This window comes from Cnephaeus nilssonii (genome assembly GCF_951640355.1).
Source record: "Cnephaeus nilssonii genome assembly, chromosome: 12".
Taxonomy (NCBI): Eukaryota; Metazoa; Chordata; class Mammalia; order Chiroptera; family Vespertilionidae; genus Cnephaeus; species Cnephaeus nilssonii.
In genome coordinates this window covers 79,404,838-79,419,855 of record NC_137083.1, presented here as the reverse complement: position 1 = coordinate 79,419,855, position 15,018 = coordinate 79,404,838, and the positions used below count along the sequence as shown (strand labels likewise).

At 57.3% G+C, this 15,018-nt stretch overlaps 1 protein-coding gene across 5 annotated transcripts in view; it reads right to left on the bottom strand.

Moving 5' to 3' along the window:
- DPP6 (dipeptidyl peptidase like 6) overlaps positions 1-15,018 on the bottom strand; it is a gene marked incomplete at its 5' end in the record, with an annotated part of 648,278 nt that overhangs the window by 70,449 nt on the left and 562,811 nt on the right. For all 5 annotated transcript variants that reach the window (XM_079786477.1, XM_079786476.1, XM_079786475.1 and 2 more), the window contains one exon: positions 7,659-7,779. In XM_079786477.1, the coding sequence (XP_079642603.1) occupies positions 7,659-7,779 (121 nt within the window). The remainder of the gene's footprint in view (positions 1-7,658; positions 7,780-15,018) is intronic.

The following is a 15,018-nucleotide window of genomic DNA, read 5'->3' as shown; positions in this document are numbered from 1 at the left end:
AAAGCCCTCGGAACAATAGCAGGTCACGAGTGCGAGATTACGCGAAACTCAGACGTCAGTTTCTGGCTGTTTCCACGCTGTGATGGCGGCGTGGGGGAGGGGGCGGGGCGGGCAGAGACGGCAGGCCCACACCGGCCCCTGCAGAGACGTGTGCTGACGCCGGGACCAGGTGGCCGCCACGGTCCATTTCAGCCCCACAGTCCCTACTCTGTGATTACAGAACCGGTAGCCACATGGCCGTCTTCTTTCAGGAAAACGCAGACGGGCCTGTGCCAGCGAGCTCACAGCCCTGTGGGCACCTGACCCCACAAAGGGAGACAGGACGCAGGAGAAGGGCCGGTACCGAGGACACACCTGCACCTGGATGTCGGCGCCGAGGCTGCGCACCAGGGTGGGTGAGAATGGCCGTGTGCAGGGAACATCCCAGATGGCAACGCAGGGTCTGATGGGACCCGAGGGGCCGGTGAGGAGCGTGGGCGCAGGTGCAGCGGCCCAGCCAGTGGGCGGGGGCGGGTCCTTGAGAGCCGTCGCAATGGCTGTCACATCCTCCCAGGCTCCTGGTGTTCCGGTCGCCGCCTTAGGATGCCGTCCTCACTCGGTTGGATACACACAGAAATCTGCACACCAAGGACAGCTCCGCGGGTCAGGGAACGCCCCGAGGGACGCGCCTGGAATAGGTCTCCTCATTCATTTCTGCGTCACAGCGCAAGGAGCCTCCACTGAACCGCGTGGCCTTTCCTCTGTGTCCCCCATGCTATCCGCCACGCGCACGTCCACAGCCTCCTTGAGAAGTAGGGGCGAGGTGGGCGCAATCTTTGAGAGCAGGTGATGCTGCAAGTGACCAGGAGGCATAATGGCACCGGGCTCCGAGCTCTTGCTGCGCCCTGTCAGGCACACAGAGGGGCCGGGGGTGTGATCCCAGCTGTGCTCTCACTGCGAGGACAGCCCCCCACCCCCGGGGGCCCATCTGCACAGATACCCTTTCTAGGCTGGCTTGGAACTCAAAACACACTCCCCGTAGACACATATCACGGACGATCATTCGTGAGTGAAGAGATCAGTAGTTGGAGATGGACTTTGGGTTGGCATTGACCACCCACGGGCTGGGGGCTCCGACCCCAGCGATGCTGGCCGAAAGCACGCAGGGCTGACCGGCTGTCTGACCGGCTGTCTGACCGGCTGTCTGACTGGTGTGGGCACAGGAACGGTTGCTGGAGCAGCAGCCCATCCACGGAGGGTCCCTGCGTTAATTAGCTCATTTAATTTCCACCATGACTTTGGGAAACAGAATTGCTGTCAACCTCGTTTTCCAGACAAGGAACAGACACAAAACACTGAATGATCATTAAGTTCATGCTGCGTTTCAGCAGCGAGGCCATTGCTGAAAGGCAGGGGCAGCTGCTGCGAAGACCCCGTTCGTCACCAGATTTGAGTATGACTCCAAGTCCATTGACCTCCTGGCTGTCACTTATTTTAAACGGCACGTCTGGTCTGAACAGTGTAGGACGGGGCCTGCGTTCACTCCCACTTTGCTGGAACGGAAGGGCCTCAGAGATGGGTAGCATTGGAAGAACCCGATCGAGAATGCGCCCCCACGTGGCTCCGTGAGCCTTTCACATCCTCATTCTCCACATGTGTGTCAGGGAGATTTGGAAACATGTTCTCACTGTAAAAGCTGGTGTGCGTGCCACACCCCGAGCCACGGCCAGGCTACTCACCAGGACAGCGACCACCTGGTCCAAACGGGCTCGGTCTGCTCACGCCACGCACACGCCACGCACACGCCACGATGCAGTGCGGCACACACAGCTCACAAGTATCTGGTTCGCCATGAATATAAAGACCGCATGCATGTCCCACGGAAATGTTACTCCATGTGTTTTGCTTTCACGGGACCGGCCAGGCCTGGGTGACCAGATGGACAGGAAGGAGCCCCTTCCTCTCGGTGGACAGACTTCCTGTGGGAAGCACACACGTTTGAAATCATTCCACGGACACCTGTGAACACTTAGGCCGTGACAACGTTTCTTCCTGAGAAGTCCGTTCCCTCCATCAGCCCCTGCCGCCTCGAATCGGAAGGGTCGGGCACGGGACCGCACCAGGAGCGTGAGTCAGTGAGTGGCCCCCAGGGCCCGTGGGGCCCGCCTGACCTTTGGCTCCGTCTCCAGAGGACAAACACCTGCGCCGTCCCTGCTGGCTGCGTAGGAGGCGTTTTAGGAAACCGTGTGAAGGGTTACCCACAGGCCTGGTCTGGTCCCGCTGGGCTGCCTCTGGGCGGGAGTCTGACCGTGAGGGGTAAGGACTGTGGGACCCCCCCAGATAAGTCCTAAGCTCCGGCCCTGCCCCCACAGCAGGTCTGACCACAGTGGGAGCTCTAGAACATTCTGAGCTCAAACTCAGAGTGCACCTCCACTAGCAGTAGCTCTGGGAAGGGGCCTCTTCGGCCAGCCCAGCCCAGCCACATCCCCTCCTCCACAGTAGCCCCGAGTGAACGGCAGCAGTCAGCACAGGGATGGTGGACAGAGGGCCGTGGGCTGTGACCCCGGGAGGAGGGGGAGGGCCGAGGGCCGTGGGGCTGTGACCCCGGGAGGAGGGGGAGGGCCGAGCGCCGTGGGCTGTGACCCCGGGAGGAGGGAGAGGGCCGAGCGCCGTGGGGCTGTGACCCCGGGAGGAGGGAGAGGGCCGAGCGCCGTGGGCTGTGACCCCGGGAGGAGGGGGAGGGCCGAGTGCCGTGGGGCTGTGACCCCGGGAGGAGGGGGAGGGCCGAATGCCGTGGGGCTGTGACCCCGGGAGGAGGGGGAGGGCCGAGCGCCGTGGGCTGTGACCCCGGGAGGAGGGAGAGGGCCGAGCGCCGTGGGGCTGTGACCCCGGGAGGAGGGGGAGGGCCGAGCGCCGTGGGGCTGTGACCCCGGGAGGAGGGGGAGGGCCGAGCGCCGTGGGGCTGTGATCCCGGGAGGAGGGGGAGGGCCGAGCGCCGTGGGGCTGTGACCCCGGGAGGAGGGGGAGCCGGCAGCAGCAGGGGCTGCAGGAAATGGAGGGTGCTCAGAGCACGGGAGAGTGAGGTCGGGGCCAGGGCGCAGCAGAGCCCGTCCTCACGCTCTCCCCTCGGGCACTGCCCACAGGTGCTGCCTGCCTGCGCGCCGAGCAGCCGGTGCAGGCGCGGGCCCCGCGGAAGCGAGCAGAGGCCGGGTAGCCTCACCACTGCTGACCTCCACGGTCAGGCTGCCGGCCCAGCAGGTCCCCGGCTCCGACCACATTCCCAAGGAGCTTTCATCTCTGCACTAGTCAGGTTACAGCCAGCCCGGGCTGCATCTATCCCAAAGCAAATATCGGATAAACCCGTTTCAAGCCACTTTCTCAGCTCCTGATACTCCAGGCTTCGCTCCACCAGCATCATCTCAAGGTCACGCCCCACCCAGCCTCCGCCGCCGGCTCCGAGGAGCTGGGCAGACCAGGTGTGTCTATACGGGGAAGAGACGCGCTTCTCAAATGACCCCACACAGTCCGCTTGCCCAGGGTACACGCCGCTGCCTGCCGCTGGCGTGTCTGAGTACTGGTACTCATGTTGGGTGACGCATGCGCCCGCCGTGCCCGCCGTGGCCATAGGGTATGGCTGTCTCCTGGTTCAGTCGAAACACTGAAAGACTTAGTCTCACTGTTAGAAACTCAGGGGCCCACGTTTCCTTGCTCCACTATTCCCTGTGTGCAGGACGATGATGAAATAAAAAACGAACGGCAGCAACATCCTCTGCCCCACTAGCAGCGGAGACGCCTCCAGAAAAGCGTGGGAACCCACCTCCCGGCCGCACGCCGATGGGCCGGGGCTCTGCAACTGACGCCTGCATGAAAGCGCAGCCCTAACAGGGCCCGCAGAGCCCGCCAGAACCTCTGCCACGGCTTCATTTTAGCTCTGGCCAACCCACCTCAGCAAACCTTACAGCAGCGGCAGGACCCTATTAAGCAGTCTTTAATCTTATACTGAAATCAAAATTCAATGTATCTGCATAACATTTGACCAGAAGAATAAAAGCAAGATACACATTCTGCTTGTTAAAATCAGTGTGTGGCCACCACGGGTCAGGGAGCCCAGGGGCCGTGAGACACGTGGTCTGGGCCACAGCCCGCGTCTGGGCGAAGTTCAGCCGGTGCTGACAGCACCCGTGAACCGGGGAAGGTCTCCCCACAGGCCAACCTGGGTGGAGGGACGGAGACTCTGGCAGCCGCACGTCACCCACGGCTTCTCTCCCTCGTCCTCCAACCTCCCGAAATGTTCAGTGTGCTCACGATCCTTGTTGGAAAACAAAACAAATCAACGGGGCGTTTTGCTGTCAACAAGTCCCGGGCAGCCGAGGCTCCTCCCACTGCGGTGGGAGTTTGCGCTGGCTCTCCACTAGCCCCTCTGAGCCCTCACTCGCAGCGCATTTCTCCTCCCGCCTCCCCGCCCTTCTTTGAAAAGAATCCTCACCCGGGGATATTTTTCCCATTGAATTTTTTTTTAGAGAGAGTGGAAGGGAAGGGGGGAGGAGGGCTGAGAAAGAGAGAGAACATCAATGTGAGAGAGACACATGGATTGGTTGCCTCCCACATGTAATCTGACCAGGGCAGGGGATTGAACCTGCAACCCAGGGACTGGCCTTGACTGGGAATTGAACCTGAGACCCTTGAGTGCACAGGCCGACGCTCTAACCACCTCCCTTTTTTTTTTAAGGGAGTGTCTGGAAATGAAACATTAAGTCACAGGATAGAAACAGGCAATCTGCAGTTTACCTTCCCATTACTAGCAAAGGAGCCGGCCTCCCAGGGCCCCCAGCCTCAGAAATCTCAGCATTGCATCCAGAACCATCCAGGGAACGACACTGAGTCGATGAGGCGGCCACATCAGCCGCCCATGGTGGTGGCCTCAGGGAGGGCGTGGGGGCAGTTGACTGGAGGGGCTTGGGGTACTTCCTGAGGTGCTGGGTGGCCTGTCTTGATGGGGCTAAACGGTACCTGCATTTATCACACACATGAAACGGTGTCCTTACAACTGTGCCTTCTATTGCAGCCCGCTTATATCTCAACTAGTGCACATTGAAAGGAAATTAATCAGAAGAAATACTTTAATATCGCCATTTGCCCTTTCTCTGTAATAGAAGTGTCAACCAAATTCATGATCGACAATGACAGATCGAAACACACCCGTGCGATTGGCGCCAGAGAGAGCTTTATATGTATGGCACATGCGCATGTCAACTTAGCCTTTCATAGATATAGAATAAACTTGCTTAAGTAGACCTGCTTTCTGATTTAGCTAAACTTTCTCCAGCCCAGTGAAGCACCCCAACTTCTTTCAGGTAGTTGTCAGCAACACGGCAGTAAATATCAGCATGGAGCAGATTATTATTGTAGACCATGCAGGGAGAACAAAGGGTGAAATATTTAACTGCAGCAGTGTTTGACTAGATTCTGCGCAGTGAGAAAACCTGAAATCACTTTCAAGGTCCACCATTTCTTACTTCTTTTCAGTCAGGTCAAGTTTCTAAGCTTTCTAAATCTGTTTTCTGGCTAATGAAAGAAAATAGGATTCCACCGAGTCTCCTGTCTACCTACTCCAGGACTTCTGTGAGGACCAAATGAGATGAGGCATGGGAAAATGCTTCACAGACATTTGGTTAAAGTGTGAAATGTTTCCACCTGGCTATAAAGCAAGTCTGTTCCTGGGCTGAAGAAACTGCAAGGAGGCTAGTCGCTAGGGAGAGGAAGCCAGGCGTTGCTATGTGATGTCATTACCCGGTGCCCACAGCCACCATTTCTGGGCTGGGCTGTGGGCCGCATTTTGTGCCATGGGGTCTCGGCAGCATTGGCTGCAATTTGATGGGCTGTCACTCCGGGGTGGTGGCGGGGCCTGTGTCCCACTTGGGGGAAGCCGAGAGTTGCCTTGTCGGCCAGGTCTGCGCTGCTGTTTCTCTGTAAATAGCAAGTGTGCGTCACGGCCGCTCCTGCATTAAGTGTCTGCCCCCTGGTGGTCAGTGTGCACCATAGCGACTGGTCGGACAGTGGGAAGGACACTTAGCATATTAGCCTTTTATATATATAGATTGTAGTAAACCTCGAGGCCAAGCCCTGGAACGCCACACTTTAGTGTTTTCAGTGACTACGATGGGAAGCTGTCTCCGGTGACAGCTTGCAGACCGCACCACGCGGGGCGGAGGGGGGAGAGACGATTTCTGCGCCTGATGACACCCAGAGCCCCCTCGGCTCAGACCGCGTGGTGGCCGCGTGGTCCCGCGGGCAGGTGAGCAGCATGTGAGCCACACCTCAGCCCAGCGCTGGGTGCGCAGGTCCCAGGTTCACATCTGGGTTTACGGAAAGGCAATTGTCCAGAACTTGGACAACGTGACTCCCTAAGGCCTCTCCCTTAACCTCGGTGACCACGGGTGGATGACCGAACCCCACTGGGCTCAGCCGCCACGTGTCAGTCACAGTCATCACCGGGAACGCTGTTAGGAGGGGCTACACACTGAAGCCTGGACCCCCACTGGGATAGTGTTCAGTGGGGCCTTGGGCCGTGGGGTGACATCCCCACAAGGGGGTGCGGAGACCAGGGCGTGCCTCTCCCCACCAAGTGAGGACCAGGAAGTGACCCCTCGCCAGGCGCCGCCTCACCGCACCTCGCCCGGGACCATCAGCCTCCAGAGCTGTGAGAATCGGTGAGTCGCTCAGGCACCCATCTGCGATGCCATCACAGCATCCATCTGTTATACACACCTGAGGCGGAGGGTAAGTGAGGAAATCGCATGGTGCTCGGCACGGAGCCTGGCCGAACAGCCAGCAGCGCGGGGCGGGGAGGGCCTCTGAGCGGGCGGTCCCACGTGCTGAGAGCAGAGCCCCTCACTCCGCTGCCTCGCTGTTGAATAGTGCACACAGCTGGGTCCTCTCACGCCAGAGGAAACCAGGGGTAGGAAACGTCCCACGAGGCAAGGACCCTGGACGGCAGCTCACGCGGATCCGCTCCTTTCAGAAGTGTTAACCGGTTACTTCCTTCCCAACGCTGCCCACCCTGGGGCAGAAGAGGCACTCGGCCTCTTGGAGCGAGTCAGAAACCTGTGTACAGCCCAGTGTCCCCAGAGTTGCCTCGCGTACAACGTGCCTCCCAGGATAGCGTCCTGCCCTTGAGCCAAAGAGCTTGGGTCCTGGGAAGCCCCACACCTGCCCCGTCTCCCGCCACTGCCTGACACCCCAACAGTCTGTTGTAATTTAGCAGAACCTCAGAAGCTGGAGCTGGCTTTATATTTAACGTGAAAGGAAACGCTATCAGCCACCACCAGGGGCAGTGGCGACTACAGTGACCACATGACCACAGTAACCATGGCAACCATGGAACCACATGACCACACAACCATGGAACCACATGACCACACAACCATGGAACCACATGACCACACAACCATGGCAACCTCAGCAACCACGACAGCCATGGCAACCATGGAACCACTTGACCACAGCAACCATGGAACCACATGACCACACAACCATGGAACCACATGACCACACAACCATGGAACCACATGACCACACAACCATGGAACCACATGACCACACAACCATGGAACCACATGACCACACAACCATGGAACCACAGACCACACAACCACACGACCCCGCTCCTCGGGGCTCACCTTCGTACAGCCAGTCGCTGAGGCCGTTGTAGATGACGTTCTCCTTCCCCGTGGAGACCACGCGGATGGCCTGCTTCCCGACGTGAGCGCAGTAGTAGATGTTGTTCTCAAAGATGAATATCTGGTTGGGGAAGACAAAACACAGCGTTAACCCAGGAGGTGGCCCTAGGGAGGCTGCCCTTAAAAAGCTTGAACCAGCGTGTGGTTTACGGTTTCCTGGGCATTTATCTGGCAAACAGGTCGTCTCAGGACCCGTGGGCTCAGGACCCGTGGGCTCGCCCGCAGCAGAAAGAACCTGCGTTTCAGGAGAATCGGGGACTCGAACTTCCCACAGAAGGCGACATAGCCCACCCGCCGTCCTCATTCTCCAAGACGGCAGCCTGTCGCCTGAGACTTAGGTACATTGACATCAAAGCGCATCGACTGTCTTAGCAGTCACCTTTCCCTGACATGACCCGGGGCTGAGAAAGGAAACCTGGGATCTACCCACTTCATACTCAATGGCGCCGGCTCTGTGCACAGAGATCGATGAGGTGAGACGCGAGCTGCTTGCATTCTACCTATAATCTGGTGAGAAAGCAGGCTGGAGAGAGGGGCTGGGAAGGTAGATCCCACAGAAGAAAGCGCTGGAGAGAAAAGCAGAGGCGGGCGTGGGCATGGGCGTGGGCATTGCAGGGACTGGAAGGAGGCTCCCTGGGCTGCCTATCAGGGCAAGAAGGGGGCCTGAGGGGAAGGCAGAGCGGCGGCAGCAGCTCTCGGGGTGTCTGTTCCAGGGAGCAGGGCTTAGGAGGGTGCATGTGGGGGAGACGGGAGTCTTCCGAAGGGAAGCCCATGGGGAGGAACCTGTGGGAAGGAGGCCATGGGGAGGAGCCCGTGGGGAGGAGCCTGTGGGCAGGAGCCTGTGGGCAGGAGCCCATGGGGAGGAGACTGTGGGGAGGAGTCTGTGGGGAGGAGCCTGTGGGGAGGAGTCTGTGGGGAGGAGCCCGTGAGGAGGAGCCTGTGGGGAGGAGTCTGTGGGGAGGAGCCTGTGGGGAGGAGTCTGTGGGGAGGAGGCCCATGGGGAGGAGCCTGTGGGGTGGAGTCTGTGGGGAGGAGTCTGTGGGGAGGAGTCTGTGGGGAGGAGCCCATGGGGAGGAGCCCGTGGAGGGAGGAGTCTGTGGGGAGGAGGCCGTGGGGAGGAGGCCCTGGAGGGAGGACCCCACAGGAGTTGGTCCCTGTCATCAGACACCCAGTAGCCTGGAGAGACAGACTGCTGCTCACTGCCTGCTGTCCACTGCCCGCCGCCCACTGCCCGCCACCCACTGCCCGTGGGGTAAGCTGAGATCTGGGTGATGAGGCAAAGTCTTTCTCAACAGAGACCTCTGGGCAGCCGGGGGATGGTGTCCCACTGCAGCGCTGGGTGACAGGAAGACAGTTCTGACCCTGGGCCAGCCCAAACTCTCCGGGGCGTGGGGTGGGGGGAAAGAGGGGGGCTCCTTCAGGGCTCTTGGATTCTGACGCACGTTAGAGGGACCTGGGAGCTCTGAAGCATCCCATGCCGGCCATCAGCCTGCCCGACGACCAGCATCTAGGGGAGACCCCCAGTGATTCCAATGTGCGCCAAACAGGAACCAGTGGCCCCGGAAGACCCCCAGTGATTCCAATGTGCAGCCAAATAGGAACCAGTGGCCCCGGGAAGCCGGACCCCTGGCGCTCCTCAATGGATTGGGAGACGGGACGTGTGTTCTCTGCAGCATCCACAGGGCTGCCGCGCTTCCTGCCCCTGCCCTCCGCCCACGGCTACCGCGGCGCCAGCACCATCACTGCACATGCCCGATGTCACCGGAAACGCGCTCTGTGCGCCAAGAGCAGCACTCACACCAGCTTTTATTTAAAAAAAAAAAAAAAAAAGATTTTTTAATTGAGTTTTTAGAGAGGGAGGAGGGGAAAGGGAGAAAGACAGAAATATTGACGTGAGAGCAGGACATAGATCAGCCACCTCCCGCACTCTGCCCGCCATGCATGGAGCCTGCAACCCAGGCACATGCCCTGACCACCCTTCGGGGCCCAAGATGACGCCCAACCAACTGAGCCACATTGCCAGGCTCAAACCAGCGTTTTAAAAGAATTCCCACGACAAACATGGTCAGGATCACGAAGAGACCCTGAGCGAGGGCCTTCTGCACCACAGGGACGGGCACTGGCCCTTTTTCCGTCCCCGCGTTCTGAAGGGACGGCAGGCGCTCGCTCTGCCCGGCCTCCACAGAGGTGAGCGGGGCCGGCGAGGACGCCCTCCTGTCGCCGCAGTGGCCGTTCTCACGGGTCTGCCTAAGGCCAGGGGTGTTACCGAGCCTGAACTTCCTTTATGTGTTCTAAGCCTGTCATTCATTTGAGCCAAATGAGGCGGCAGCCACTTGATATCCCGAGAAAGTAAAACGCTGACGGGCATGAAACCGCTGCCGCCGCGGCCTCTCCTCCTGGAGGACAGGAAGAGCAGGCGTTACAAGGCCGGCGCGCTGCCTTGACGCCATTTTCCCTTTTCCTCTTGACATGCAGTGAAGATGTCAGAACAAAGGTGCTGGAGGCCGTCGAGTTTTGTCTACACACGCCAAGCACGGAGGGTGGAAGCTCGGGCACTGGGGTGAGCGGCTGGGTTTTCACTTTTATCCTCTGCTCTGCTCAGGTGGACAGCACGCAAGCGCACTATGGGCTCCCCATTCCTGTGGGAGCGCCTCGCCTTCCCAGGCGTGCAGGTGAGGTCGCATCAGCCAGGCTCCGCCCTCCCCTGTCCCACCGCCCGAGCATGTGGGACAGCAGCTGCTCCCCTGCAGTGAGCTTCTTGTATTTCTATTGCATTTGTGGGGGCGACATTGTCAATAGGATTGTATAGGTTTCAGGTGTATAAATCTATAACACGTCATATGTATATTGTCTCGTGTGTTCTCCACCCCAAGTCAAGGCTCCTTCCATCACCACTTATCCCCCGTTACCCTCTTCCACCTCCCCCTCTCCCTCTGGTAATCACCATACTGCTGTCTGTGTCTATGAGTTTTTTATTTATTTACTAGAGGCCCGGTGCATGAAATTCGTGCACTGGGGGGGGGGTCCCTCAGCCCAGCCTGTGACCTCTCACAGTCCGGGACCCCTTGTTCCTTGTCACCCGCCTGCTCACTGCTCCTTACCACTAGGCTCACCACTGCGCTCGCCAGCCATGAGCCCGGCTTCTGGCTGAGTGTCTGCCCCCTGGTGGTCAGTGCACATCACAGTGACCTGTTGTTCTGGTCGTTCAGCCATAACGGTCGCTTAGGCTTTTATTATATAGACTTTTTTTGGTTAATGTCTTCAGTATATTCACACAGCCCTGCAACTCTTCTCCCCCTGACAGCTGCCAGTCTGTCTCTGTGTCTGTGAATCTGTTCCTATTTTGTCTGCCTGTGTTTATTCTGTTCCACATGTGAGTGAGATCTCATGGTACTTGTCTTTCTGCCAGTGGCTTATTTCACGTTATCTTGATTCACCAAGCCCAAAGCCTTCCCTCGCTTCCAGGCATGGTGATTCTTTTGATGTCTGAAATAAAAGGCGGGGAGTGCACACTCTGGGAGCAATTTCAGCCCCTCGCTGCCGGCCACCCCACCCCAAGCAGAGAGCTCATGAAATGCAATCAAATGCCCGGGACCACGCAGTGCAGCAGCTTTCACTGTTTTTACAAAACAATCCCCTTTTCATCAGCCTGATTTCTATGAGCGCTTCAGGCCACCCATGGTTCATGCTTCATGGGGACAGTAAAGTCTGTGAATGCTCAAGTAGCTGGAATTCTTCGGAGAAATGAGAACTTTCAGTTAAATAGATTTTCTGGGTGAATTGTCTAATTAAGGAAAAGATTTTTTCAATGCCAGTCTTTATTCAGGAAATAGTTCCTTATCTTCTCCTTTCCTCGTGCGTTAACTAGAATGACGTATCCGACACGAAATGATTGTGGACTAAGGACCTTGTACTGCTCAAGATCACAGTTAAATATCTACAGGGTGTCCCCCAAAATGGAGACACACTTTAACACTGATAACTCAATTGTGAAAGTGAAATTATTTTAATAAGCACTGCCTTTTTAATTATTCAAAGAGTGTGCACACAGGTTTTGGAACTCCCTATATTTTCATTGCCCAGAATTCTTGGTGTACTTGGAGGAAAGGGGTTGGGTCAAATCGATATCCTTTCCCCGAAGCTGTTTTCCTTGATGTTGTGTATGTGTTGGTATCACTTTTCCGTGTTAGTAGCATGGAGAAAAATTATCCTGATATTTAATATATGAGGTAGCTGGCTGTGACTAATGAAGGCTTCGTTTGATTTTTCTGGGAATCTGAAAATCTAATACAACTTCAGCTAACTCGTCCAGTAGGCATTCATGTTTCTCCCCTCCCCCTCTGTGTGTGTGTTAAATGCTAATTTATACCCTCAATATCTTTAAACTGATTCAAAGAAGATGACGTGAAATTGCATCCACGTGTTCCCAGGGAGGTTACAATAAAGCTCAGAGACATACCCAGCAAGAGGGAGCGAATTGTCCCGGAACCAGAGGAGATGTTTCTCTCATTGGACGCAACTTTGTTTCCAGTTCTGGGAAATGGAGGCCGGAGGGAAGCAGGCTGAGGGCTCAGTGCAGGCCCGGAGGCCGGAGGAGCGCTCGCCTGGAGCGGGAGCTGAATCTGAGTGAGAGGACTCGCTGCCTGGCTCTGAGCAGGCCACGGGACCACCTTGCTGAGTTTCACGTCCTCCCTGCAAACGCCAGGTGGGCTGGTTGACCGCCAAGATTTCCTCCATCTTTAACATCATGGAATCCAGAAGCCTCGTGAATAGTTAGATCAGGAAAAACCTTCAGCAAACCAATTAGTGCTCTATTAACACGCTTGTCGCCTAAAGAAGAACGGCTGGCCACGAAGGGGAAACAACGTTCCAGTGAACCCAGGATGCTGCTCCCGAGGAGAAAATAGGGTCTATGTCCACAAAACCCCAAATATCATACTATCCCGGTTTCTGTGCCGGACACCGACTTTCCTGTTCCTGAGGACACATCTTGGCAGCAGTGACTACTTTCTACAACGTTTCCTTTGTTTTCTGCTTCTTCTTTGAAAAAAAAAATGTTTTTTATTGGTTTCAGAGAGGAAGGGAGAGGGAGAGAGATAGAAACATCAATGATGAGAGAGAATCACTGATCGGCTGCCTCCTGCACGCACCCCCCTCCCCCCCCCGGGACCAAGCCCGCAACCCAGGCTTGTGCCCTGACCGGGAATTGAACCGTGACCTCCTGGTTCATGGGTTGACACTCAACCACTGAGCCACGCCAGCTGGGCCTCTTTTTCTCTTAATTAGCTCATTTCCTGACCAAGTATAATTTTTTTAAAAAACTTTTTATTTATCGATTTTTTTTTGAGAGAGAGAGAGAGAGAGACAGAGAGAGACAGAGAGAGACAGAGAGACATGGATTTGTTGTTCCACTTATTTATGCATTCACTGGATGATTCTTGTATGTGTCCTGACCAAGGATCGAACCTGCAACCTTGGCGTATCGATACGATGCTCTAGTCAACTGAGCTACCCAGCCAGGGCGCAAGCACCGTTTTGCTACCATTTCCGTGGTAAATAAGAATACAAGGTCCTGTTATACATGACCTGACTTTTAACTTAAAGGGTGAAACAGAACGGTTTGGACGGCCAGGGCAGTGACGCTCACTTTCTGTGGTTCAGAGGTCACCACAGGAAGCTCTGTGTCCTAAAGCAAACGGGGAAGCTGCTCCGGGCCATTCTCACCTCAGGGAGGGCGCAGAGGCGGCTCCCGGGATGGGAGCAGCGGGCACAGGCACTACGTCCCCCGGGCGCGGGAGCCCGGTCTCTAGATCTTGCAACCTGGTGAGGGAGCAAAACTCCGACCGGAGGTCACTGTGCCCTTGGCCCGACCGGAGGTCACTGTGCCCTTGGCCCGTGCTCTGTTTCTGTCACTGCCACCTCCAGTCCCTTGATGGGGGCTGGTAGAACCCCCGAGGTAGAACCTCCAGCAGCGGGGAACACGCCCGCCTGGTTCAGGGCTTCGTGCCTGGTCGCCGCCACCACGTGGCACCCGATGTTCAGCCGCTTTCCGTCTCCCTCGCCCTGGGCGCCTGGCACAGCAGCCCACCTCCGAGGCGTGCACCTGGACGAGGAGAACTGGGGTGCACCTGTGGCTGTGACTCCCCAGGGCGTGTCTCCGTCGCTGGCGCTTCCTGGGGGTCCCGGAGGCTATGCCCTGGGCCGGGGAAGCGCAGGCAGGCAGATGCCATGCCCACCTCTGGGCCCTGCTGCCAGCTGTCCCGGGCAGTGGGCTGGGCGGACTGGCTGCGTGGCCGTCGGGCGGCCGCTGCACAGATTCCCCGGGAGAGGCGCCCCGAGCCCCGTGCTGCAGACGCTTCCCGTCCGTGTGCTTCTGTCTCGGGACCTGAGGAGCTTCAGAAGCACGCTCGGTGGACAAGCCCCCGCGGCGTTTGCAGCAGCCCCTGCCCCGGTGGGAATTCTGAGTCTTCACGGGAGTAAAGTTGCTTCAGTGTAATTACAGGGGGAGGTGGGCCAGCACCCAGGGGCACACAGGAGGGAGCACTGGGTTTCTGGGCGACAAGCGCGGCACGGAGCGCCCGCAGAGTGGCTGCCGCCGACGTGGCGCCGGCAGCAGGGCGCCGGCTCTGACAGCGAGGAGCCGCTGTCGCGATGGAACACGTGGAAAAGTAAAAAGCCACAGCCCACCGACCGCACGACAACATAGGACCAGGAAAGGCACTTGCTGCGCTGACGGCTTCCTGTGCGCGTGTGTGCGTGTGTGTGTTGGTGGGTAAGGTGTAAAAACCGGTGTTTAATAAAACTAAGGTCCAGCCCTGCAGTTTCCATCAGAAATGCTTTCCCACACCTGAGCCCCCCTTTCAGGAAACAGACCCGAGTTGATTTAACTGCACCCTGTTGTTCTGTTTCTATTACTATAACAATGCTTCTCTGTGCATCTTTGAACATATATTTCTATTGATTTCAGAGAGGAAGGAAGCAAGAGATAGAAGCATCAATGGTGAGAGAGAATCATCGATCAGCTGCCTCCTGCACGCCCCACACTGGGGACCGAGCCCGCAACCCGGGCAAGTGCCTTGACAGGACTCGAACTGTGACCTCCTGGTTCATAGGTCGATGCTCAACCACTGAGCCAGGCCGGCCGGGCACCCTGCTCATCTTTTTATACTGCGGTTAACGCCAAGATTCATTGCTTGCCAAACGCCATCTTCTGACTCCAAGGAAGTGAGTGAATTTCCAGATCCTTCCTAAAGGACGGACAAATCCGTTCTCCCCGGCCCCTGCGGAAGTTCATGGGTGT